At 43.0% G+C, this 23,013-nt stretch overlaps 1 protein-coding gene across 2 annotated transcripts in view; it reads left to right on the top strand.

Moving 5' to 3' along the window:
- Positions 1 to 23,013, top strand: part of LOC140404368 (secretory carrier-associated membrane protein 2-like) — a 51,311-nt gene that overhangs the window by 18,402 nt on the left and 9,896 nt on the right. The window contains exons 2-8 of one of the 2 annotated variants that reach the window (XM_072492797.1): positions 4,077 to 4,157; positions 8,695 to 8,790; positions 12,249 to 12,380; positions 14,417 to 14,528; positions 15,430 to 15,558; positions 16,596 to 16,755; positions 18,527 to 18,628. In XM_072492797.1, coding sequence (XP_072348898.1) covers positions 4,077 to 4,157; positions 8,695 to 8,790; positions 12,249 to 12,380; positions 14,417 to 14,528; positions 15,430 to 15,558; positions 16,596 to 16,755; positions 18,527 to 18,628 — 812 coding nt within the window. The remainder of the gene's footprint in view (positions 1 to 4,076; positions 4,158 to 8,694; positions 8,791 to 12,248; positions 12,381 to 14,416; positions 14,529 to 15,429; positions 15,559 to 16,595; positions 16,756 to 18,526; positions 18,629 to 23,013) is intronic. The other variant, XM_072492798.1, reaches the window with a different exon arrangement.

Raw genomic sequence — 23,013 nt, 5'->3', positions numbered from 1 at the left:
AGCATGCTCGCCTTCTCCCCATATTCGTACTGCACCCTACCTGCCCTCCTTACCTGCCTCACTGCCCTTCCCATTGTCAACCTAGCGAACTGCCCTTGCAACCTCTTCCTCTCCACCAGCAACTCCTTACTTGGGGCCCCTGGAATCTCCTGTCACCGCAGCTACCCCCGTACAAAATTACAACTCTCCAAAATACAATAACATCAACAAACAAAATGGGGGGAAACACCCTCCAACAACATAGAACAACCTGCAACCTTTACAGATTCAGCTTCTCCATTTCCCACCAACTCTCAGTTCTCCCCCAGTTTATGGTAACGTCTTTAGCCTCTTCTGGCGTTGCGAAATAATGCTCCCGGACTTCAAAAGTAACCCACAGTTTCACCGGCTATACAATCCCAAACCGGATCTGCCTTCGGTACAGCACTGCCATGGCCCTGTTGAATCCTGCACGTGTCTTCGCCAGCTCCGCACCAATATCCTGGTATATTCCCCTCCCAATAATTAACAGTCTCGCTTCTCCCTTATCCATTGCAGGATCCTTCCCTCCTCCACGACGTTGTGCGTCCGCACAATCACCGCCTGCCGTGGCTCCCCAGCTCTCGGCCTCTGCCTTAAAGACCCTTCAGCCCTGTCAACCTCTGGGACCTTGCCTAGCACTCCCTGCTCCACTAGCCCAGCTAGCATCCTCGACACATGTTTCGTGACGCTCGTTCCTTCCGCACGTTCTGGCAACCCCACAATCTGTAGGTTCTGCTGCCTGGACTTGTTTTCTTGCTCCCTCACCCTCAGCGAATTGCATAAGTCCCCAAGGGCCTCCGCCTCCAGGGGCATGATCCTGTCGCTCTGGTCAGACACCATTGTCTCCACCTCTCGTATCTTTGTCCCTTGTTCCTCAAGGCACTTCTCCACTCGGTATATCGACCCTTGCAGACGTGCTACTGTTCCCTCGACTGCCTTTGACCAGTCCGCCATTTTTGCAATTGTTGCTGTGCCAGAGGTCCCCTCCAGTTCCTTAGCCAGGTATTTGAACTGTTTCTTGCCAGGACTGGTTGCCATACCAATCTTGGCAAGAACTCTCTCTCTACACTTTCTACGCCACTTTCGTGCAGGAGCTACCCCACTAACGGGTCTAAAATGCTCAAATCAATGCCTTCGAGCCGGAGCTGCCCTGTGTGCGACCACTCGCTTCAAGGCCGCCATTTAGGGCATTAATTGAAATAGTGAGCTGATTTGATCTTGGGTTAGAAAGTAGAATTCCCTTCCCAGTATTTACAGTAATGATCCAGTTTAGCACTAGTTTTATTTTTAATAGTTGTGACAGTGATGTATGTGCCAACTGTTAATGCATTTTGTGAGATTCAAACTGCTTGTAAATTAGGGTCTAATTACTGCTGGTGTTTGTGATGCACAGTGTTGAATAGTAAGATCTTTGTCCAAACAACATTCCCAATGTTGAAGAAGAATAAGACATCTGTTTTGTGATCGAGTTTGACAATCTGAATCAGAGTTAAAAATGGATTCCTTTCATCAAGTTAGCTCATGATAATTATCCAGTCCTGCTTGCTGAAGGATCATTTGCATCAATCTTGGGTAAAGAAACAAATTACTTATTGAAATTATACATTGTGCCTCCAGGAGATCCTATGAAATATCCTTTTCATAACCTCCAAAAAAAAACAAGATTAATGTTCAGTTTTTCTGTGATGTTGGTTGAGAAAAAATGTTGTCAAGACACCAGGAGAAATTTTCTGTTCTTGGACTAGTGACAAATATTTGTTCAGCGGCCATATGGGTCTCGGTTTAACATCTCATCTAACAGATGGTACCTCTGGCAGTGCAGCCTTCCCCACAGTACTAAATTTAAATGCCAGCCTGAAATAAATTCTCAACTCGCAGTAGGTTGTCATCTTTTTTTAAATTCATTCATGGGCATTGCTGACTAGGCCAGAATTTATTGTCCAACTCTAATTGCCCTTGAGAAGTTGTTGGTGAGCCACCGCCTTGAACCACTGCAGTCCTTGTGGTGTAGGTACACCCACAGTTCTATTAGGAAGAGTATTTCAAGATTTTAACCCAGCAGCAGTGAAGGACCGTGATAGAGGTCCAAGTCAGGATGGCATGTGATTTGGAGGGGAACTTCCAGGTGGTGTCCTTCTAGATTGTCACGGTTGTGGGTTTAGACAGTGCTGATTAAGGAACCTTGGCAGTGCTTGCAGTGCATCTTTTAGATGGTACACAACTGCTGCCACTGCAGCCGTGGGGCGGGGATGAATGTTTGTTGATGAGGTGCTGATCAGGCACTTTGCTTTGTTCTGAATGGAGTCAAGCTTCTTGAGCGTTGCACTCATCCAGGCAAGGGGTAAGCATATAGATAGCAAACATGAATTAGGAACAGAAGCTGACCATTCGGCCCTTCAAGCTTGCTTCGCCATTTAATATAATCATGGCTGATCTGTTGGTGTTTCGAATTCCACATTCCCATCTACTCTATATAACCATTGATTCCCTTGCCTAATACGAATCTATCTAACTCCACCTTAAAAATATTCAATTACTCCACGTCCACTGACTTCTGAGGCAGAGTTCCAAAATGGCCCAACATCCTGTCAATCAGAAAAAGACCCATTTATGCATACTCTCTGACCTGTACCTTGTGTTGTAGACAGACTTTGGAAAGTCAGGAGGTCAGCCTGTGGCCTGTTCTTTTTGACAGACTATTTTCATGGTTGGTCCAGTTCAGTTTCTGGTCAATAGCAACTCCCATGATGTTGACCGGGGAGGGGTGGAGGGAGTGGAGGCAAAAGTGCTACCACCGAGCCAAGGTTGACACGAGTATTTGTCCAAACAGCCTGTTAACATTTACTGTGCTTTATCTACATAACACAATTTTCAACTGAGCAGAGCCGAATATGGAAATCCAACCCAACAGCCCGAGAGAGAAGTTTAACATGCTTATTGAATCACTTACAAAATGCAAACTTAAAGCTGAGATTGATGTGTATTACTGTAACTGGGCTTGCTTATACCGTTTAACATCTAGCTCTATCTTCAAATTTGGCAATGAGATTTCTTCTTTTCAAAAGTACAGGCGTGTAGGGGGACAACATTCAGAGGACAATCCAGGGAACTTTTTTTTAGAAGTTGCGGTGCTGATGTGGAACAAGAGGTTGGGCAGTGCGTACGTTGGAGGCATGAACGATCAGTAGATTTTTACAAAATGTTATTTTTATGTAAAACAAAGTTGTTTTTAAAAAATTCATCACTTCCCTATGGGTCAGTTGATAGAACGGTATGTAACTGAACTGCACCAGGCCAGAGATCCCACATTCTACTACCAACAATTCAATAGTGATTGCATCATGCTCCTGTTTGTCCCCAGAGAGCTTTTGCAAAATGCTGTTCATGTGATTCCCCTCTGAAGAATTTCTACATTTTATTCTTGACATTGATAAACTGCTATTAATTATTCCCTTCTGGTAAATGGACACCATGTATATATATATATATATATATATATATTCCTGTATGGTGATTATTTTAATACAGCAATTGTACACGGATAAGGAAAGAAATCTGAATCGCTATTGTCCCCTCTACCCTCAACAATATGTTGCTGTCTCTATCTAGGTGTGCATTAAAAATGCCCACTTAGGTCAGGTTCCAGAAGAGGCCCAGCAGTCAAGGATCAGTATATCAGTGAGTTGGTACTGCACAAGGTGGTGGGGTAGGGGCGGGTGACTGGAAAACGCTGCACATTATTCTAATATCTACTCCCTCTGTGGTAACTTTGCTTTAAATAGGAGAGATTGAGAAACCGAGCAAAGTTAATCTATCACACTAACTGACTTTAAAGAGCTCCCTTTGTTGAGTGCATGCTGTAATATATCACCACACTTGAGGCAAGAGCAAAATTTAACAAAGGCACCCATCCTGCTCTGAATTAAGTTAACAGTTGCCCATTAATCAATCCAGATTCATTTTTGTACTTTCTCCCAAGGCAGGCGGAAGAGCGAATCTTGTATCAATAGTGCAAAGTACTTGTGCTCACAGCCACACTTGTTTTTGTTTCTCAGGATCCATCAGTAACTCAGCTGGCTAATGCCAACCAGCAAGGTATTGATGACTTTAATCCATTCACTGAGAACTCCAGACTGGTAAGTTTGATTTGTACATTGTGATTTTTGTGTTTCCTGCTCAACTTAAAAAAACAGCTTTAACTATGCTCCTCGTTTTCAGTAAGAAGTCTCACAGCACCAGGTTAAAGTCCCAACAGGTTTATTTGAAATCACAAGCTTTCGGAGGGCTGCTCCTTCATCAGGTGAAGGAGCAGCGGTCCGAAAGCTTGAGATTTCAAATAAACCCATTAGACAGGTTACTGTGCCCACCCCAGTCCAGCGCCGGCATCTCCACATCTCGCCTTATTTCTAGTGCAAGGTGTATGTGCGCAGAAACCGTGAAAAGAAAGTGATTGTATATTTTCTGTTTAAGGTCTTTTTCTTGGCTGCATGTCATTGTGATTTTGATCTTAGCTGGGTAAACAAAAGAGATTCAGAAAAATTTGTGTTTCCTTATGAGGGCGGATGGGCTGATGGATGATTAGTAACTGAGCTGACAATGAACACAGCACAGAAGGAAGTTGGAGCTGGTTGTAACAAAAGTACAACTTGTGTAATCTGCTGCAAGTTTTTTTTTTAAAAGGAAATAAGATTTGGGTGTGTAAATTATTAACAAGTCAAAACGTTAATTAGACTTTTGTATATAGCTGGTAAGATGTATATATTTTTCGGAAATATTTTTGGTAAAATTTCTAACAATTTGGATATAAAACCTACAAAAATACAGAATAACAATTAAACAGTCAGAGCCCCCCTCTCCCACCCCCCGCCTACCCATACAACAGTAAAACTTAGTTACTCAATCCACACTCACACACCCCCACCAGCTAACAGTGACCAGCTCCTTAAATTACAACATAAATGGCCGCCATCTGCCGTAAAACTCTTCCAGACCCCCTCACAGTAAACTTAAACTTCTCGAGGTGTAAAAACTCCATCAAGTCACCCAGCCACACCCAGGCACTTGGCGGTGTACTCGACCTCCAGCCCTTGAGGATCCGCCTCCTTGCCACCAGTGAGGCAAAGGCCAGGGTGTCAGCCCCCGTCTAGCGTTCTGACACAACCGAAACCCCAAAAATCACCACCAATGGATAAGGCTCCAACCAATGTTCAGGATTGCCGACATGGTCTCAAAAAAGGGCCTCCAGAAGTCTGCCAGCTTTGAGCACGACCAGATCATGTGCGCGTGATGCACTGGGCCCCCGGCAAACACCGTTCGCATCCATCGTCCACCCTTCAAAGAATCGACCATTCTAGCCTTCGTGAGGTATGCCAAGAACATTGCTTTCAGCTGGATGAGACTCAGCCTCTCGGAGGATGAGGTCAGGTTCACCCTGCTCAGTACCTCACTCCAAACCTCCCCCTCCCAAGATCGTTCCCAACTCCTCCTCCCACTTTGCCTTCATACCCTCAACAAAGCCTGTCTCACTCCTAAAGCCCAAAAAGATGTGCAGAATTGGCCACATTAAATTGCCCCTTAATTGGAAAAAAAGATTGGGTATTCTAAAATGTTTTAAAACCAGAGCCCGTCTCCTTCCCCATCATCCACTGGTATATTCCCGACGTGCTGGCCACCTCCAAACCAGAGCAGGATAAGATCCTCTTGAGCAAGGTAGAAGACTGCTTCATTGGAAAAGCTGAAAAATACTTTTTGGCCTAGCTGCACACCTGCGATACATGAATCCATCAGCATTTGTAAGCCCATATTTTACTTTCAGTTTCCCCCAAGCTGGCGAACCGACCTTCTCAAAATAAGTCTCCCACTTTCTCTAAACCTTTATCCTTCCATTCCCTAAATTTCACATCTAACCTAGAAGGTTCGAATAACTGGTTCGCACAGATGAGGGACCAGCCTAGAGGCAGTCCTCAAATTAAAATGGAATTGCCTCCAAATGTTTAATGTGGCTACTACTGAGTTAGACGAGTGTTTCTATGCTACTACTGGTGACGGAGTGGATACCAGCGCCGCTAGGCTTGCCACCATCTGCTTCCACCCAAACCCAAAGCTCATCTGAACCTCCGAACCACTCTAGCACCTTTTCAGCATTAGCTGCCCAAAAAAGTATTGTAAGTTTGGCAAGGCCAAGCCCCCTAATTGTCTCTCCCTTTGCAGCAACATCCTCATGATCCTTGGGCTCTTATCCACCCAAATAAGCCCGGCCACCAGACAGTCAATCTCTCTGAGAAAAGCATTGGGCAAGAATATCGGAAGGTACTGGACGAAAAACAGTAAAATATTAACACCCCAATTGACCAACCGCCCATTCCTCAAGCCATGTCCAGTCCCTGATCTCTGATAAAGTCCTCATCCCGCTTGGGAGTTTCGAAATCAAAATCTTTGGAGTCAAACGTGATCCTTAGCTTCGCTGGATATCCAATCCCAAATTGCCTTCCAAGATTGAACAGGAGCGTCTTTACCATATTGAAGGCCGTCAGCCGTTTCGGCAGTTCTGTGCCAATGCCCTGGTAAATCCTTACCAAGTTGCTGTCTCAGTTGATGTTTTGGGCTTTCTTGGCCTATTCCAGGACCCACTCCTTTCTGTGGAAACTATGAAACCAAAATGTTCACTGCTCAAGGTAGTTCATTCAATCGTGGTTTCTGCCTCAAGGCCCTGTGTGCCCTGTCGAGCTCTGGAGCCACAAATATCTCATTGCCTCGCATCAACTGGGACAACTTCACAGCAAAGTATTCAGTCGGCCTTGAGCCCTCAACTCCCTCGGGTAGACCCAGCAGCCTCAGATTCAGGTGCCTGGACCTATTTTCCAAATCTTTCAGCTTCGCCTTGAGGCCCTTGTTACTGTCTCCGAAGATTGCCGTTTCAGCCTCCAAGGATCCAAGTCTGTCTTCATGTTGGGATAAGGCCTCCTCCACACTTCAATTTCTCTGCCTGTGCTTTGCTGTCTTGTTCAGTTGGTCCCTGACTGGGCCCAAAGCTTCCTCCACCACGGTTTTAAATGAAGCCTTCAATTCCTGGCCAGGTTTCTGGAAGCGTTGTCCATTTCTCCACCAAACATTTTAAATTCTCTGGCTACCACCCCCGCCATCATGTCGAGGGTGATGGGCATGGCCGCTTCCCCCACCATCTTTAATGCATCCTTGTTCAGGCTCGATGCCTGTAATCTCACCCCTACACCATTCTTCAATGTCAATTTTGAGATCCCCCACCATCTGGCCTGCGAAATCCTACCAACTGTCCTGGCTTGACACAATTCACATCTCTTTAACCTGGGGTTACCCCATCTCTGGATCTGTAAAATGCTCGTATTCCAAGCATTGTCTGGCACCTTTGAATTTGTCTCTATATATATATATATATATAAATATATATATATATTATATATATAAATATATATATCTGGAACATACCTCTTCATTCACCTGAGGAAGGAGCAGCGCTCCGAAAGCTAGTGATAGCGAAACAAACCTGTTGGACTTTAACCTGGTGTTGTAAGACTTCTTACTGTACATAGAATGATGTCATAAAGTGATTTCTAGTTGTATGTAAAAACTTTGTCTTTTGGATAAGCCAAGAATGAATTAGGTGCTTTTAATTGGTTTGGTTTATGTTGAACTCCTGATTAGCCAAATTAGGCATCACACATTACAGTTCATTATTTTTAGATAGCAAGCCAGTGGATTTCCTAAAAATTGTGGTTTCAGTGATGCAACCAAAACACTTTCAGCTCTTATTTTAAGAATGGATGAACAGGAAAGAAATTATCAATTAAATTGACATTTTATTTGCAAATTTCTGCAGCAATAAATTCAAATTTCAAATCTATTTCATTACCTCATTATCTTGAATGAGATATTAGACAGAGACTCTGCGTACCTGTTTCGTTAGTGCAACTGGATATTACATGTCTTGGCGGTAACCAAAAGAAAGCAACATGTTTGCCTGCTGCCTCGGCCAATATTCCTCTCTTCGCTAACAGTGACAAAAAACCATTAGCTGGTTATTTGCCTCAAAAGCTGTTGGTTGCTAATTAAAGATTGGCTATTGTAGCCAATTCTTCGAATAAGGGAGGAAGTTTTTTTCTATTAATTTAGAGTACCCAATTCATTGTTTCCAATTAAGGGGCAATTTAGTGTGGCCAATCCACCTAGCTGGCACATTTATTTTTTGGGTTGTGGGACACGGGGAAAATGTGCAAATTCCACACGGACTGTGACCCAGAGTCGGGATCGAACCTGGGACCTCGACGCCGTGAGGCAGCAGGGCTAACCCACTGCGCCACGGTGCTGCCCGAAGGTTTTCTTTTTAGTTAGGGCATCATGATCAGCACAGGCTTGGGGGGCCGAAGGGCCTGTTCATGTTCTGTACTTTTCTTTGTTCTTTGTATTTGTTTATAAACTGTAACTGTGCTTTAAAAGTAATTATTTTATATGGAGATATAATGAATGATATAAAAGCAAGTGTTACGTTTAAATGTTGCAAGTTTTATATTATAAATTTGCACATGACCCATATGTCTGTTTAATTCCTGATGCACACATGTGGAGAACAATTGTAGTTGCTTAATTCAAGATGAGCAATTTAGTTCATTCCTAACTTGGTTATTATAATTTTTTTAGACGCCTCCTATTTCGGATACCAAACTGCCAGCTGGACAGAAGACAACCCCTTCTCAGCCAGCAATATTGCCGACTACAGTGGAACCCAGTCCTCAGGTATGGAATGACAAATCCAAGTTACACAAAGCCATTGAGCAGTTAGCACTGGAGTATTGCAGTTGATGCAAAGCCTTGTAGAGACTAACTTAATTCAATTGGTAGTGGTCCAATCTGTAGGTTGTGGGTTCAAGTCACACTAGAGGTGAGAACAAAATCCAAGGCTTGGTAGGTCAATGCTGCAATGCCACTCTGGTCATCTTTCAGACAGAGATGTCAAACTTTGTCAGCCCATGTGTATATGAAAGACCCCATGCCCTGTTTGTTGAAGCACTGGGAGTTGAATCCTGACCAATGTTTCCTCCCTTCATTTGGTTTTGGTGGTGTTGGCCATCTTTTATTTGTCGACCGTTCCTGTGAACAAATTGGTTGTTTCATCTGCACACATGATTGTACCTCGGTTATTGTGATGCTCTGAGATAGCAGCATCACATCCTCAGGATATATGAATGAAATTTTGTTCTTCTCATTGCCTTGTGTAGAGAGAGAATAAAAACCTCTAAATTATGACTTAAACTTCCAATCAATTCTGAAAATTACTGTTCACCTTTCTTCACTTTATTTTCTTAGCTTACAGATTATATCAATTATACTAATTGTTGCTCAAGTCAATGTTTTACATTTTGTATAGAACTTTAAGAGCAGTCAAATGTCTAATCCTGGGCCCTCCATTGCAATTTCCGTGTAGATGAGTTTAGCACAGGGCTAAATCGCTGGCTTTGAAAGCAGACCAAGGCAGGCCAGCAGTTCAATTCCCGTACCAGTCTCCCCGAACAGGCACCGGAATGTGGCGACTAGGGGCTTTTCACAGTAACTTCATTTGAAGCCTACTTGTGACAATAAGCAATTTTCATTTCATTTCATTTCAAGTTGTTTTCATGCCTTTGCCTGTGACTAGCAATAAGCATAGAATCCCTACAGTGCAGAAGGAGGCCATTCGGCCCATCCAGTCTGCCCCGACCCTTGAAAAGAGCACTCTACATAAGCCCACATCTCCACTCTATCTCTGTAACCCAGTAACCCCACCTAACCTTTTTGACACTAAGCGGTAATTTAGCATGGCCAATCCACCTAACCTGCACATCTTTGGACAGTGGGAGGAAACCGGAGCACCTGGAGGAAACCCACACAGACCCGGAGAGAGAGTGCAAATTCCACACAGTCACCCAAGGCTGAAATTGAACCTGGGGCCCTGGAGCTGTGTGAGGAACTTCTTTGTAGAAATAGCCTGTTGTAGCTTGGGCACTTCCTCAGAGTGGAATGATAACATTTTTACAGGAAAACAGTCCTTCAAGCTAACTGACTACTCCATGATGCAGCATATTGCAGCAACATTATGTTGTGCCACTGGCCTGCATATGCAATTACTTCTTCTGGACCCACTTTGCATTCATTATCCTAGGATTGTGTGAGTTTCCATGAAGAATTGTTTTGAATAGATTTGGGACAGTTTTATGGGGGTTTATTTTTCCATTTGGGATTGTTTTGGTACTTTCTTAACTCCCAATGTGTTTAGCTGATAAACATAATCTCAGTATGATTTGGTTTCTAATGAAATAGGTGACTGGAAATACTTTCTCATAGATTGAGGGCACTTCACCGTTGTGTTATTACCTGGTGCCAGCAAACTGTCAACATTCTCTATTTCGCCACTGAAACTGAATTTCCGGAGTCTGCTCATGTGCCCAATAATGTGGAAATCCAGAAATTGCTGTCAGTGATTCTACATTTGTCCAGTTTCCCACCTCACTCCAGATTCTAATCAATGCGAACCTTCTTTGAAACGAGAAGAATTTCCACCTTTATGCTGTTGGCTTGCTGTAAAAGCCCTTGAAAAGGTTTCACCTTCCTGAATGAGGTGTAAGTGTCTTTTTAACAGAGTGCCAACTTCATAATTACTGCTGGACAGCCTCACTGACCCTGAAAGCTAATTTCATATAATTGGCATGTCAAATATTTCCATAATTCCAAGATTTAGAAACAAATCAAAAGTTTGTTCATTTATTTTGGCTTCTGTTGTAATCCAATCACTTCAGTGTCTGAAAATTTAAATTAATAAAAAATAAATCAAGTGTTTTAACTACTTTGCTTGCTATGTGTGAATACTTCATGTGTTTACTGCTTTCTGATATAACTGTTGCTGTAAGATGGCATACTCCCTTGCCTTGGTGCCAGGTGCAAAATGCCAGGGAAAAAAATCACTCCACAAAGGTTGCTAGATCTTTGTGGACAGAGGTGAGTGATGTGCTTTGCCACTTCAAAGTTCAGACAATTGAGTTTCTGGGTGTCCATGATATTTCCGCAAGGAATTTGGAAAATGTAGAAATTCCACGTAATGCTGAAATATCATTGTAGTGCCAAATCCAAGCATGGTGTTAGTGCCCTTGAAGAGGATTAGGACATCTATTTTTAATAGGCACTATGTGTTGATGTTGAAATGCTGCTGTTTAATCCCAAGCAGGTATACACTCGAAGAAGATTTGTTTTTGGTCTTGTGTTGAGCAAGATTCATCAATAGCACTGATGCTGCAAAATTCCTCCTCACACAAATACTACTTTAAGTCAATGTGTCTTGCAGGGCCCTTCCAACTTTTGTAGTTCAATGTATCCCTGTAATTTTCATATTGATGTTCACTTGCTAACTTGCAACTATTTCCTGTTCCCAAGCCTATAATCAAGAAGCATCGTGCATCATATCATCACTCTCTGAATTTAACTTTCACAGGCAATTAGCCAGCAGCAAGGCTAAGTTTTTAAGAGGCAGTAATTCAATCAAGAAATATTTAGTGACATTTGTAAACCACCTGAGTATCAGTGTTGAACAACTGAACTGAGCTCAGTAAATTAGAATATCTTAAGTTAGTATTCAGTCATATTTCATTTCAGCATTATTCTAAGCAGTGTCTTTTAAGAATTTCAGTTGCTTTTAAGTTAATACCAGTGCTAGATATTTATGGTGGTAAAACAAGAGTCAGTCTCAAAAGTTCAGTTATGCTCCAAATTTATATAAGGTTTCACTGATTTTAAGGGTTATAATCCTTTTAAACCTCCATATGGCAGATTACCCTGAAATAGTGTATTTTGCTTTTGAGGCAAATTTGAGCCTGCTAGTGTTTTGATATATTTATTTGATTTGCTCTATTTATTATACTTTTTAAGAATCCTTCCTTTCAGCTGTACGTTATTTTTGAGGATTGTTTTTATTTTAACCTTGGCTACTTTCCATTTGGAGGGATGGAATAGTAGGGCCCTTTATGATTTTATTTTTTATTTTGAGTAATTCATTCTGATCATGATTTTTTTTAAAAAATTGAATATTTACAATGTGCAACCCCAACTGTGTGTGATCATATCTTGTGGCAACGACTGTACACTTCAGTTAGGAGTGAGAACTTTTGAGATGGGCCCTTTCAGCGATTGAAAACCATGGAAGTTAGATTGTCTAGCTTGTGTTGCAGATACTACTGTTTCAGCAGGCCAGGAAGTTTCTGACTACCTTATCCAGCCCATTGTCTACTCCAATTAACAATGACAAGTACTCAGAGACCTGCAGGTTGTTAGGGGGAATTCCTTTCGAATTTAAAGACCAGGTGAGAAGGAAGATAGGATCAGGTAGGCAAACTAGCTGTTTCCTGAGAAAAGATAGATTTCAAAATATGTAAATTGGTTATTGTGCGTTCCCACAGTCCTGTTTTTTTTTTCTCCTGTTCAGTTATCAGTTTCTATATCGATCTAGGTTGAACAAGATAACTATCTAGGTTGAACAAGATAACTATCTTGGTATCAAACACCAAAATCCCAAGTTCAAATCCCAATCTGGGAGTGTACTCCAACTTCATTCAGTTCTCATGTTCCTATATGTACAGCTGAATAAGTGGTCATTCAAATTGGGGGTGGGGAACCACAAAGGTACTGCCCCCTTCATGGGGTTTGCCACTTGGTCTCCACGTCAGCCAACTCCTTGTACATAGTGTCTCATTCTTGAATTGAAAAGTTGGTTATTTCATTTCTGTTGTCAATATCACACCAGTTTGCCTGTACAGGAGAAAGGTTCTCCATAAGACATAGGAGTGGAAGTAAGGCCATTCGGCCCATCGAGTCCACTCCACCATTCAATCATGGCTGATTTCAACTCCATTTACCCGCTCTCTCTCCATAGCCCTTAATTCCTCGAGAAATCAAGAATTTATCAACTTCTGTCTTAAAGACACTCAACGTCCCGGCCTCCACCGCCCTCTGTGGCAATGAATTCCACAGACCCACCACTCTCTGGCTGAAGAAATTTCTCCTCATCTCTGTTCTAAAGTGACTCCGTTTTATTCTAAGGCTGTGCCCCCGGGTCCTAGTCTCCCCTGCTAATGGAAACAACTTCCCTACGTCCACCCTATCTAAGCCATTCATTATCTTGTAAGTTTCTATTCGATCTCCCCTCAACCTCCTAAACTCCAATGAATATAATCCCAGGATTCTCGACATCATTATGTTTCAGTAATGGACATTGCACAAAAACGCACTAAAATTTCAAACACCTGAAAATGACTTGCTTATTTCTTTTGGCTATGATTCTGCACCAGAAGTGGCGGTCTTCACAATTTAGTTCTCACGTTGTGGGATGCCAAGTAAGCCCTTACTTGAGCTTAATGATGCAGCCCAATTCCAGTCTCCACAGAGTGCTTCAAATACACAATTCAATTCTTTATGTTCACACATTGTTATTGACTATTTTTGCTGTGCGTTTGTATTCACCAATTGCTGGGTTGCATTGGTGTTTCTCGTTTCATGTTGGGCACTTTGCATCAGCAGGAATGGAACAAATCTTCCAACACCTTGGTTAGGTTTGGTCTTGGAGGCCTCGGAGACCTTGGGCGAGTGGCGTTCAGCGCTGGTCCCCACAAACGGGGAGCAGACGGAACAACACTTATGGGGTCTCCCAGGGGATCAGAGGCCCACAGCTACATGCCCTCTGAGCAAGGTGGTGCCCTGGCACTGGTACCACCTGGGCACACTGGCATTGCAAAGATGCCCATGTTGCACTGCCAGCTGACATGGGCACTGGCAGGTTGGCAATTCCAAGGTGTCAAGCTGGCATATTTGTGCACGTTCATTGGGTTGCGGGTGCCTGGCATGGGTGTTGGGGGGGGGTTTGGACCCTCCCATAGTACATTTGGGGTGGGGGGGGGGGTGAGAGGATGAGGTTGGTGATCATTTGGGGAGCCTTGGAGATCGGGACAACATTTAATGATGGCGTCCCGATCCCTCGCTACACTGGGAAGTCCAGTGAGCGGAGCTCCCCCGAGTCCAAAAAAAAAACATGTGGGCCAAGTTGAAAAAGTAGTGCATGGTTTCCAGTCCCCCTTGTCTATCATTGTGTTATTTGGTGGAGCATTGCTTAGCTGTAGATGGGAAACAGGAGAAACAAAGGTTAGCAGCACCAGTCCTGTATTCTGATGATATAACTTGGTAGCTAGCTGAACATGGTGCCCCTGCCAGTGTGCTAGTTGGATCGACGTTTGCTTTAACAAAGTGAAAAGGGTTTGGGTAATTGAAAAATTAGTAACATGAGCAATGTTTCTACAAAGCTATTGGTTTTTTGCCATTCCTTACATTTTGTTTATATGCTATTCAGGCCACTGCTACAGCTGCACAGCTGGCACTGCTTCGACAGCAGGAAGAGCTCGAAAGGAAAGCTGCAGAACTAGACCGCAAAGAGCAAGAGCTGAAAAATGAAAGTTATACTTGTAAGGATTTTCTAAGCAGTATATAAGTCCTTCCCTGCCTCTCACTCCTGTCTACATCGTCCTCTTAACTCCTGTTCCTCAGCACATGGACTGTAAAATTTGCATCCTTATCTACACATTTCTTCCTGGCGTTCTTCTCTACCAGTGTAACCTCTAACCAGATACGCCTCAAACCTTCTGCCTTTCAGACTCTCATCTCCTGTCCGTTTTCTTTCCTGCTTCGATTGTACCAGAGCATTAATCTAACTTGCCCTTATCCTGTGGGTACTATCACCGGCCCTTGTTTACAGCTTTTTGCCCCCTTGCGAATCTTGCTTAAAACTTAACTCTGGGTGTCTCCTCTAATTTCTTGCTACTGTGGTACAACCCTGAACTGAAAACATTGAGGCTATGTTAACAAAAGTTATTTATACGCACGAAAGTTTAATTGAGAAATGCAATAAGTTGAAACATTGTGCATGTGGCATTATTGAATTTTAGGAAAAGATCATTAGAATAATCGTACATTGCAGTGAGATGTATTGAGAAAAGACCAGAAGCAAATTTTAACTCCTCCAACAGCAATCATTTCCAGAAGTGGTTTAATGCTTGCAATCCTTCTACTGTGTTACAACACTGTTAACATTTGTACCTCTTGAATTGTTGCATGTAATTAAATATAATGAAAGCAGGTTTCTTGTATCGGTAAATACAGAGATATTAGAGCAGAAATGCCATGTTATGTAATCGTTCCTAAGCTTGCATTAAGAATTGCAGTTCACAAAGTTAATCAGCTCAAAGTATAAATTTACTAACATTTCTCTTTTGAGCAGTCGGCGTTCTCTGGTATTTCAAGAATACACTTCCCCTTTAACGAACTTGAAAACCTTTTTAAACAAAGTTTCTTCATTCCTTCATACAGCAAAAAGAAATAATTGGCCCCCTTTTCCTTCGTTCTGCCCCATCAAACCATGCTTCTACCAGGACTTCGCAGCAGAGATCCCATCAGGCTTCCAGAGGACAGTAAAAATGCTGTACTACTTGTGGATGTGTAAGTTGCAAACAATGATTCCCCTGTTTTCTTTCTTGCGCATTGCCTGTTTAGTTCAGTTTATTCAGTGGGGTGGCATAGTGGTTAGCACTGCTGCCTCTCGGCACCAGGGACCCGGGTTCAATTCCGGCCTCGGGTGACTGTGTGGAGTTTGCACTCTCTCCCCGTGTCTGCATGGGTTTCCTCTAGGTGCTCCGGTTTCCTCCCTCAGCCCAAAGGGCAGCACAGTGGTTAGCACAATTGCTTCACAGCTCCAGGGTCCCAGGTTCGATTCCCGGCTTAGGTCACTGTCTGTGTGGAGTCTGCACGTTCTCCCCGTGTGCGTGGTTTTCCTCCCGGGTGCTCCGGTTTCCTCCCACAGTCCAAAGATGTGTAGGTTAGGTGAATTGGCCATGCTAAATTGCCCTTAGTGTCCAAAATTGCCCTTCGTGTTGGGTGAGATTACGGGGTTATGGGGATAGGGTGGAGGTGTGGGTTTAGGTAGGGTGCTCTTTCCAAGAGCCGGTGCAGACTCGATGGACCGAATGGCCTCCTGCACTGTAAATTCTATGATCTGTGTGTGGATTAGGTGGGGTTACGGGGATAGGGTTGATGCCGACTCAGTGGGCTGAATGGCCTCCTTCTGCACTGTAGGGATTCTATGATTTTAGTATGCAGTACTGTTGCATTTTCTTGTGCAGCGGCACATAAGCAGTACCTTAGAGGACAGTTTGAGCAGCCTGTCCAGTTCCTTTACAATTGCTATGCTAACACGCAGCATAGAGAGAGCATTGGCAACCATATTAGTATAAACTATTAAATCGAGGTGCAACATAACTAGAAGTTCTTGTGATGCCTCAGTTGGTAAAAGACAAGTGAGTGAATTATACAGATGATGAAATCTCTGGTTGCAGTTAGCTGTTTGGAGAGTTTACAGGAATTCAAGTGGAGAGTTGCCTTTAAAATTCTATGATTCTGAAGTTACTTTTTTGTTGATCACCTCGTTAAGTGTGTTCATGTACGTCATTGAAATTCTGTTTCTCTTTCCTCCCCAACAGTTCATGCAGTCACACTATTCTTGAACCTCCTTGCTTGCCTTGCTGAATTTATTGTTGATTCAAAACACGGAGTAGACTTTGGCTTGGCGATCTTGTGGTTTTTACTCTTCACTCCTTGTGCCTTCCTCTGTTGGTATAGGCCAGTTTATAAGGCTTTCAGGTAAATTGTAGTTTGGATCAGTGATTTTCATTTTGCAACTAATTGAAATGGCATCAGAACTCTGGCGACAGAACTTTTGAAACTCGCCTTGACAGACTGCCTCTGATGGCAACCATGCCAAAAATACCTCTATTATATTCAAATGAAAAACTAGTTTGATTTTTTTAGGTGAAGCAGAATTAGAGCATTGGGCATAATTGGATATGCATACGCAGGTGTAATTAATGTAAAGGGTAATCGGGGTCCAATAGAAACTAAAGACTGAAGTCTAATATCCACATTTATTATAGAAATTGCTGATGTAAATTGGTCTTGCTGGTACAGTGCATCCAAACTGCAACCTCAGGACTGAGTCAGTGCCGAATTTCGGATATTGAGGTTTTTGGAGAGAAAATCGGAATCTTAATTCAAATAATAGGAGATGCATGAAATGAAGTTGCCTTTTTTGCAGATTGGGTGAAGCTGAGAGTTTCTCAGACCACTTGGAGTGCAGGAAATGACCGGCGCGCAAAACCAATAATTAGTCTTGAGCACCACCGCAGAATTGTCCCATTAAGCTGTATCGACAGCTTATTTAAAAATTCCAGTTTTCAGATAGCCGGATTTGAACATGTATTGTAATTACATGCTGCTGTCTGATGACATAGTGCCTCCACTGGTGAAGAGTATAGTTACAGCATGACAAGTTTATTTAGGTCGTTTCCATTTTAAGTGTGCTCATAAATTTATATTATGTGCACACATACTGTTTTTAATATGAATGATATATAGGTATCGAAAGAACTGGGTAGTGATACTTTGGAAAAGTACATTATCTTTGGGCCTTTGTTTAGTTCACATCCTCTTGCTGACTGTATCTGCAAAACAGTTAAGTTGGGGCTATTCTTCAGCATCTCTTGGGCAATTTCAACATTCAAACTATTGCAGGCTTTGTAGGGTCTCACTTGTTTGGTCTTAGTTGCAGAATGATGGGGGCACTTAAAAGAAATCAATCTCGGCAGCACAGTGGTGCAGTGGTTAGCACTGCTGACTCACAGCGCCGAGGTCCCAGGTTTGATCCCGGCTCTGGGTCACTGTGTGGAGTTTGCACATTCTCCCAATGTTTGCGTGGGTTTCGACCCCACAACCCAAAGATGTGCAGGTTAGGTGGATTGGCCACGCTAAATTACCCCTTAATTGGAAAAAATTAATTGAGCACTCTTAAATTTATTTTAAAGAAACAATCTCAATGATTTTCCAGAACAAAAATTAATACTGGTCAGTATTATGCAACATTTAAAACAGATGCTAGAAATTCACATGGGTAAATAACATCCTAATTTATTACATTCCGCAGAATTGAACAGAAATGCTATTTGCCCAGTGTTTGCAATTCATCCCACCGCACATCATCGACTTCCATCAATATATCCTTCTATTCATTTCTCCGTCGTGTTCTCATCTTGCTTCCTCATGAGTACATATATTCCATTTGTGGTTGCAAATTCCACTTCAAATTTCAGAGTCAAAGATCAGGTTAAATATAAACCTAAACTACTTCAGCAGCCTTGAGGTGAAACTGCAAAACTAACATTTGTGGAACTCAGAAATTTATGGTGGGGCAGCAAAAGCGTAATATATTTCAGGTAAATGAGTCATAAGGGACAAAGATTGATTTCATAAGTGGTTAAGGAAGTGATGTTGGAATGAATTGCGGGAGTGGTTAGATGTCTTAACGAGAATGGTTTTAATAAGAACTAATTTTTTTTTTTTTTTTAAACTTGTTTTTCAGGTCCGACAGTTCATTCAACTTCTTTTTTTTCTTCTTTGTGTTCTTCTGTCAAATTGTTCTCTATATCATTCAAGCAGTCGGCATTCCCAACTGGGGGGTCAGGTAAGGATTGCATTCTGTGATAAAGCGAAAGAAACATTAATTCTTCAACGTGAGTTTAGCGTCTTCCTGTGAGCTATCTGTGGCTTTCTGCATATTTCTCTATACCCTTTCTTCAACAGATTCCAGTAGTCTATATAAGCAGTCGATAAGACACGTTCCCTACTGACTATTCTAGCCATTGGAGAGGCATGTATTTCTTATACTGAACATTCTTTCCCACTCCTAATGCTTGCTGTGTGTGTGTGTGCTTTTTTAAAAAAAAAACCTCTCCATTTTCTTAATCTGCGTGGTTTGCTCGAAAAGATCATCTAGGCTCGGGCATCCCAAGACCAGCTTGCTTTGGCTGATCCCTTTGTGACTTCTGTCCACTTGTAGCGCATTTCTTATGGCTGCTTTGTTACTAGATTCTTTGCAGCCCCAAAACAGATATTCTTCTATATTGGCACAAGATAGATGGTGCTACAAATGAATTGCATGCATCTCTGACGATACAAACCTTTCCTAGCATTGTCTGATTTAGTTAACCAATTAAGTATCCCTCCGAATGCAGCCTATTCCCATTTTTACTTGCCAAGAACAAAATTGAATTATCCAGCGATTTGAATTGGATTGACCAAGGGAAATAAAATAGTCTGTGTTCAAAAGCAGCTCAAGAATTTGTTATCCAGTAATTCAAATTAACTAATTTTGGATTACGAAATAGACTGCAGAGCATTTAAGATTTTTGCATTATTTCTCCCTCGCCCTTGAGTCTTTGCATTGTAACCTGTAGAAACTGCTACAGGATCAGAATTACTGAAGTAAGGGCCAACTCTAATTCAAATCAAATTCATTTAAAAATTGATTCTTGGCTATACAGTATTCTGATCTAGTAAAGTATAAATACCTCACCAGCAGGAATGATTTGTTCAGCTGCACCTGTCCCAGTAGGGGAAGAGACACTGTATTTTCATTTGTTCGTTCAATGCCTTACAAAATACTTTGCATACTCTTAGAACATGGAACATAGAACAATACAGCGCAGTACAGGCCCTTCAGCCCACAATGTTGCACCGAAACAAAAGCCATCTAACCTACACTATGCCATTATCAACCATATGTTTATCCAATAAACTTTTAAATGCCCTCAATGTTGGAGAGTTCACTACTGTAGCAGGTAGGGCATTCCACGGCCTCACCACTCTTTGCATAAAGAACCTACCTCTGACCTCTGTCCTATATCTATTACCCCTCAGTTTAAAGCTATGTCCCCTCGTGCCAGCCATTTCCATCCGCGGGAGAAGGCTCTCGCTGTCCACCCTATCCAACCCCCTGATCATTTTGTATGCCTCTATTAAGTCTCCTCTTAACTCTTCTCTCCAACGAAAACAACCTCAAGTCCATCAGCCTTTCCTCATAAGATTTTCCCTCCATACCAGGCAACATCCTGGTAAATCTCCTCTGCACCCGCTCCAAAGCCTCCACGTCCTTCCTATAAAGCGGTGACCAGAACTGTACGCAATACTCCAAATGCGGCCGTACCAGAGTTCTGTACAGCTGCAACATGACCCTCCTGACTCCGGAACTCAATCCCTCTACCAATAAAGGCCAACACTCCATAGGCCTTCTTCACAACCCTATCAACCTGGGTGGCAACTTTCAGGGATCTATGTACATGGACACCTAGATCCCTCTGCTCATCCACACTTTCAAGAACTTTTCCATCAGCCATTGATAAAAATGACAAACAGCAACGGTCCCAGAACAGATCCTTGTGGTACTCCACTTGTAACTGAACTCCATTCTGAACATTTCCCATCAACCACCACCCTCTGTCTTCTTTCAGCTAGCCAATTTCTGATCCACATCTCTAAATCACCCTTCATCCCCAGCCTCCGTATTTTCTGCAATAGCCTACCGTGGGGAACCTTATCAAACGCTTTGCTGAAATCCATATACACCACATCAACTGCTCTACCCTCGTCTACCTGTTCAGTCACCTTCTCAAAGAACTCGATCAGGTTTGTGAGGCATGACCTACCCTTCACAAAGCCATGCTGACTATCCCTGATCATATTATTCCTATCTAGATGATTATAAATCTTGTCTCTTATAATCCCCTCCAAGACTTTACCCACTACAGACGTGAGGCTCACCGGTCTATAGTTGCCGGGGTTGTCTCTGCTCCCCTTTTTGAACAAAGGGACCACATTTGCTATCCTCCAGTCCTCTGGCACTATTCCTGTAGCCAATGATGACATAAAAATTAAAGCCAAAGGTCCAGCAATCTCTTCCCTGGCCTCCCAGAGATTCCGAGGATAAATCCCATCAGGACCCGGGGACTTATCTATTTTCAGCCTGTCCAGAATTGCCAACACCTCTTCCCTACGTACCTCAATGCCATCTATTCTATTAGCCTGGGTCTCCGCATTCTCCTCCACAACATTATCTTTTTCCTGAGTGAATACTGACGAAAAATATTCATTTAGTATCTCGCCTATCTTTTCAGACTCCACACACAACTTCCCATCCCTGTCCTTGACTGGTCCTACTCTTTCCCTAGTCATTCGCTTATTCCTGACATACCTATAGAAAGCTTTTGGGTTTTCCTTGATCCTACCTGCCAAATACTTCTCATGTCCCCTCCTTGCTCGTCTTAGCTCTCTCTTTAGATCCTTCCTCGCTACCTTGTAACTATCCATCGCCCCAACTGAAACTTCACACCTCATCTTCACATAGGCCTCCTTCTTCCTCTTAACAAGAGATTCCACTTCTTTGGTAAACCACGGTTCCCTCGCTCGACGCCTTCCTCCCTGCCTGACCGGTACATACTTATCAAGAACACGCAGTAGCTGATCCTTGAACAAGCTCCACTTATCCAGTGTGCCCAACACTTGCAGCCTACTTCTCCACCTTATCCCCCCCAAGTCACGTCTAATGGCATCATAATTGCCCTTCCCCCAGCTATAACTCTTGCCCTGCGGTGTATACTTATCCCTTTCCATCATTAACGTAAACGTCACCGAATTGTGGTCACTGTCCCCAAAGTGCTCTCCTACCTCCAAATCCAACACCTGGCCTGGTTCATTACCCAAAACCAAATCCAACGTGGCCTCGCCTCTTGTTGGCCTGTCAACATATTGTGTCAGGAAACCCTCCTGCACACACTGTACAAAAAACGACCCATCTAATGTACTCGAACTATATCTTTTCCAGTCAATATTTGGAAAGTTAAAGTCTCCCATAATAACTACCCTGTTACTTTCGCTCTTATCCAGGATCATCCTCGCCATCCTTTCCTCTACATCCCTAGAACTATTTGGAGGCCTATAGAAGACTCCCAACAGTGTGACCTCTCCTTTCCTGTTTCTAACCTCAGCCCATACTACCTCGGAAGATGAGTCCCCATCTAGCATCCTCTCCGCCACCGTAATACTGCTCTTGACTAGCAGCGCCACACCTCCCCCTCTTTTGCCTCCTTCTCTGAGCTTACTAAAACACCTAAACCCTAGAACCTGCAACATCCATTCCTGTCCCTGCTCTATCCATGTCTCCGAAATGACCACAACATCGAAGTCCCAGGTACCAACCCACGCTGCCAGTTCCCCTACCTTATTTCGTATACTCCTGGCATTGAAGTAGACACACTTCAAACCACCTACCTGAACACTGGCCCCCTCCTGCGACGTCAAATCTGTGCTCCTGACCTCTATACTCTCATTCTCCCTTACCCTAAAACTACAATCCAGGTTCCCATGCCCCTGCTGCATTAGTTTAAACCCCCCCAAAGAGCACTAACAAATCTCCCCCCCCCAGGATATTTGTGCCCCTCGGGTTCAGATGTAGACCATCCTGTCTGTAGAGGTCTCACCTTCCCCAGAAAGAGCCCCAGTTATCCAGAAATCTGAATCCCTCCCGCCTGCACCATCCCTGTAGCCACGTGTTTAATTGCTCTCTCTCCCTATTCCTCATCTCACTATCACGTGGCACGGGCAACAACCCAGAGATAACAACTCTGTTTGTTCTAGTTCTGAGCTTCCATCCTAGCTCCCTGAAAGCCTGCCTGACATCCTTGTCCCCTTTCCTACCTATGTCGTTAGTGCCAATGTGGACCACGACTTGGGGCTGCTCCCCCTCCCCCCTAAGGACCCGGAAAGGACTCTTCATATAATCTGTGATAGACTTGGTGGTTTACAGTTAGTCAGGATGGTTTTTAATAAAAAATATTTCGGGGAACTTCACAATAGAGGAAGGAAGAGGTGCATTGGACTGAAATTAGCTTGCAAATTTTGTATATTTCTAAAGCGTGATCGCATAAAATCCAGATAAACCAGAAAGGCCTTTTCAGTTAATTATTCTGATAGTGTAAAAGGCTCAACCAGATTTTTACTTTAGTCTGAAGTAGT

This window comes from Scyliorhinus torazame, chromosome 30 (genome assembly GCF_047496885.1).
Source record: "Scyliorhinus torazame isolate Kashiwa2021f chromosome 30, sScyTor2.1, whole genome shotgun sequence".
In the NCBI taxonomy this organism is placed as follows: Eukaryota; Metazoa; Chordata; class Chondrichthyes; order Carcharhiniformes; family Scyliorhinidae; genus Scyliorhinus; species Scyliorhinus torazame.
This window is presented reverse-complemented; position numbering and strand designations above follow the sequence as displayed.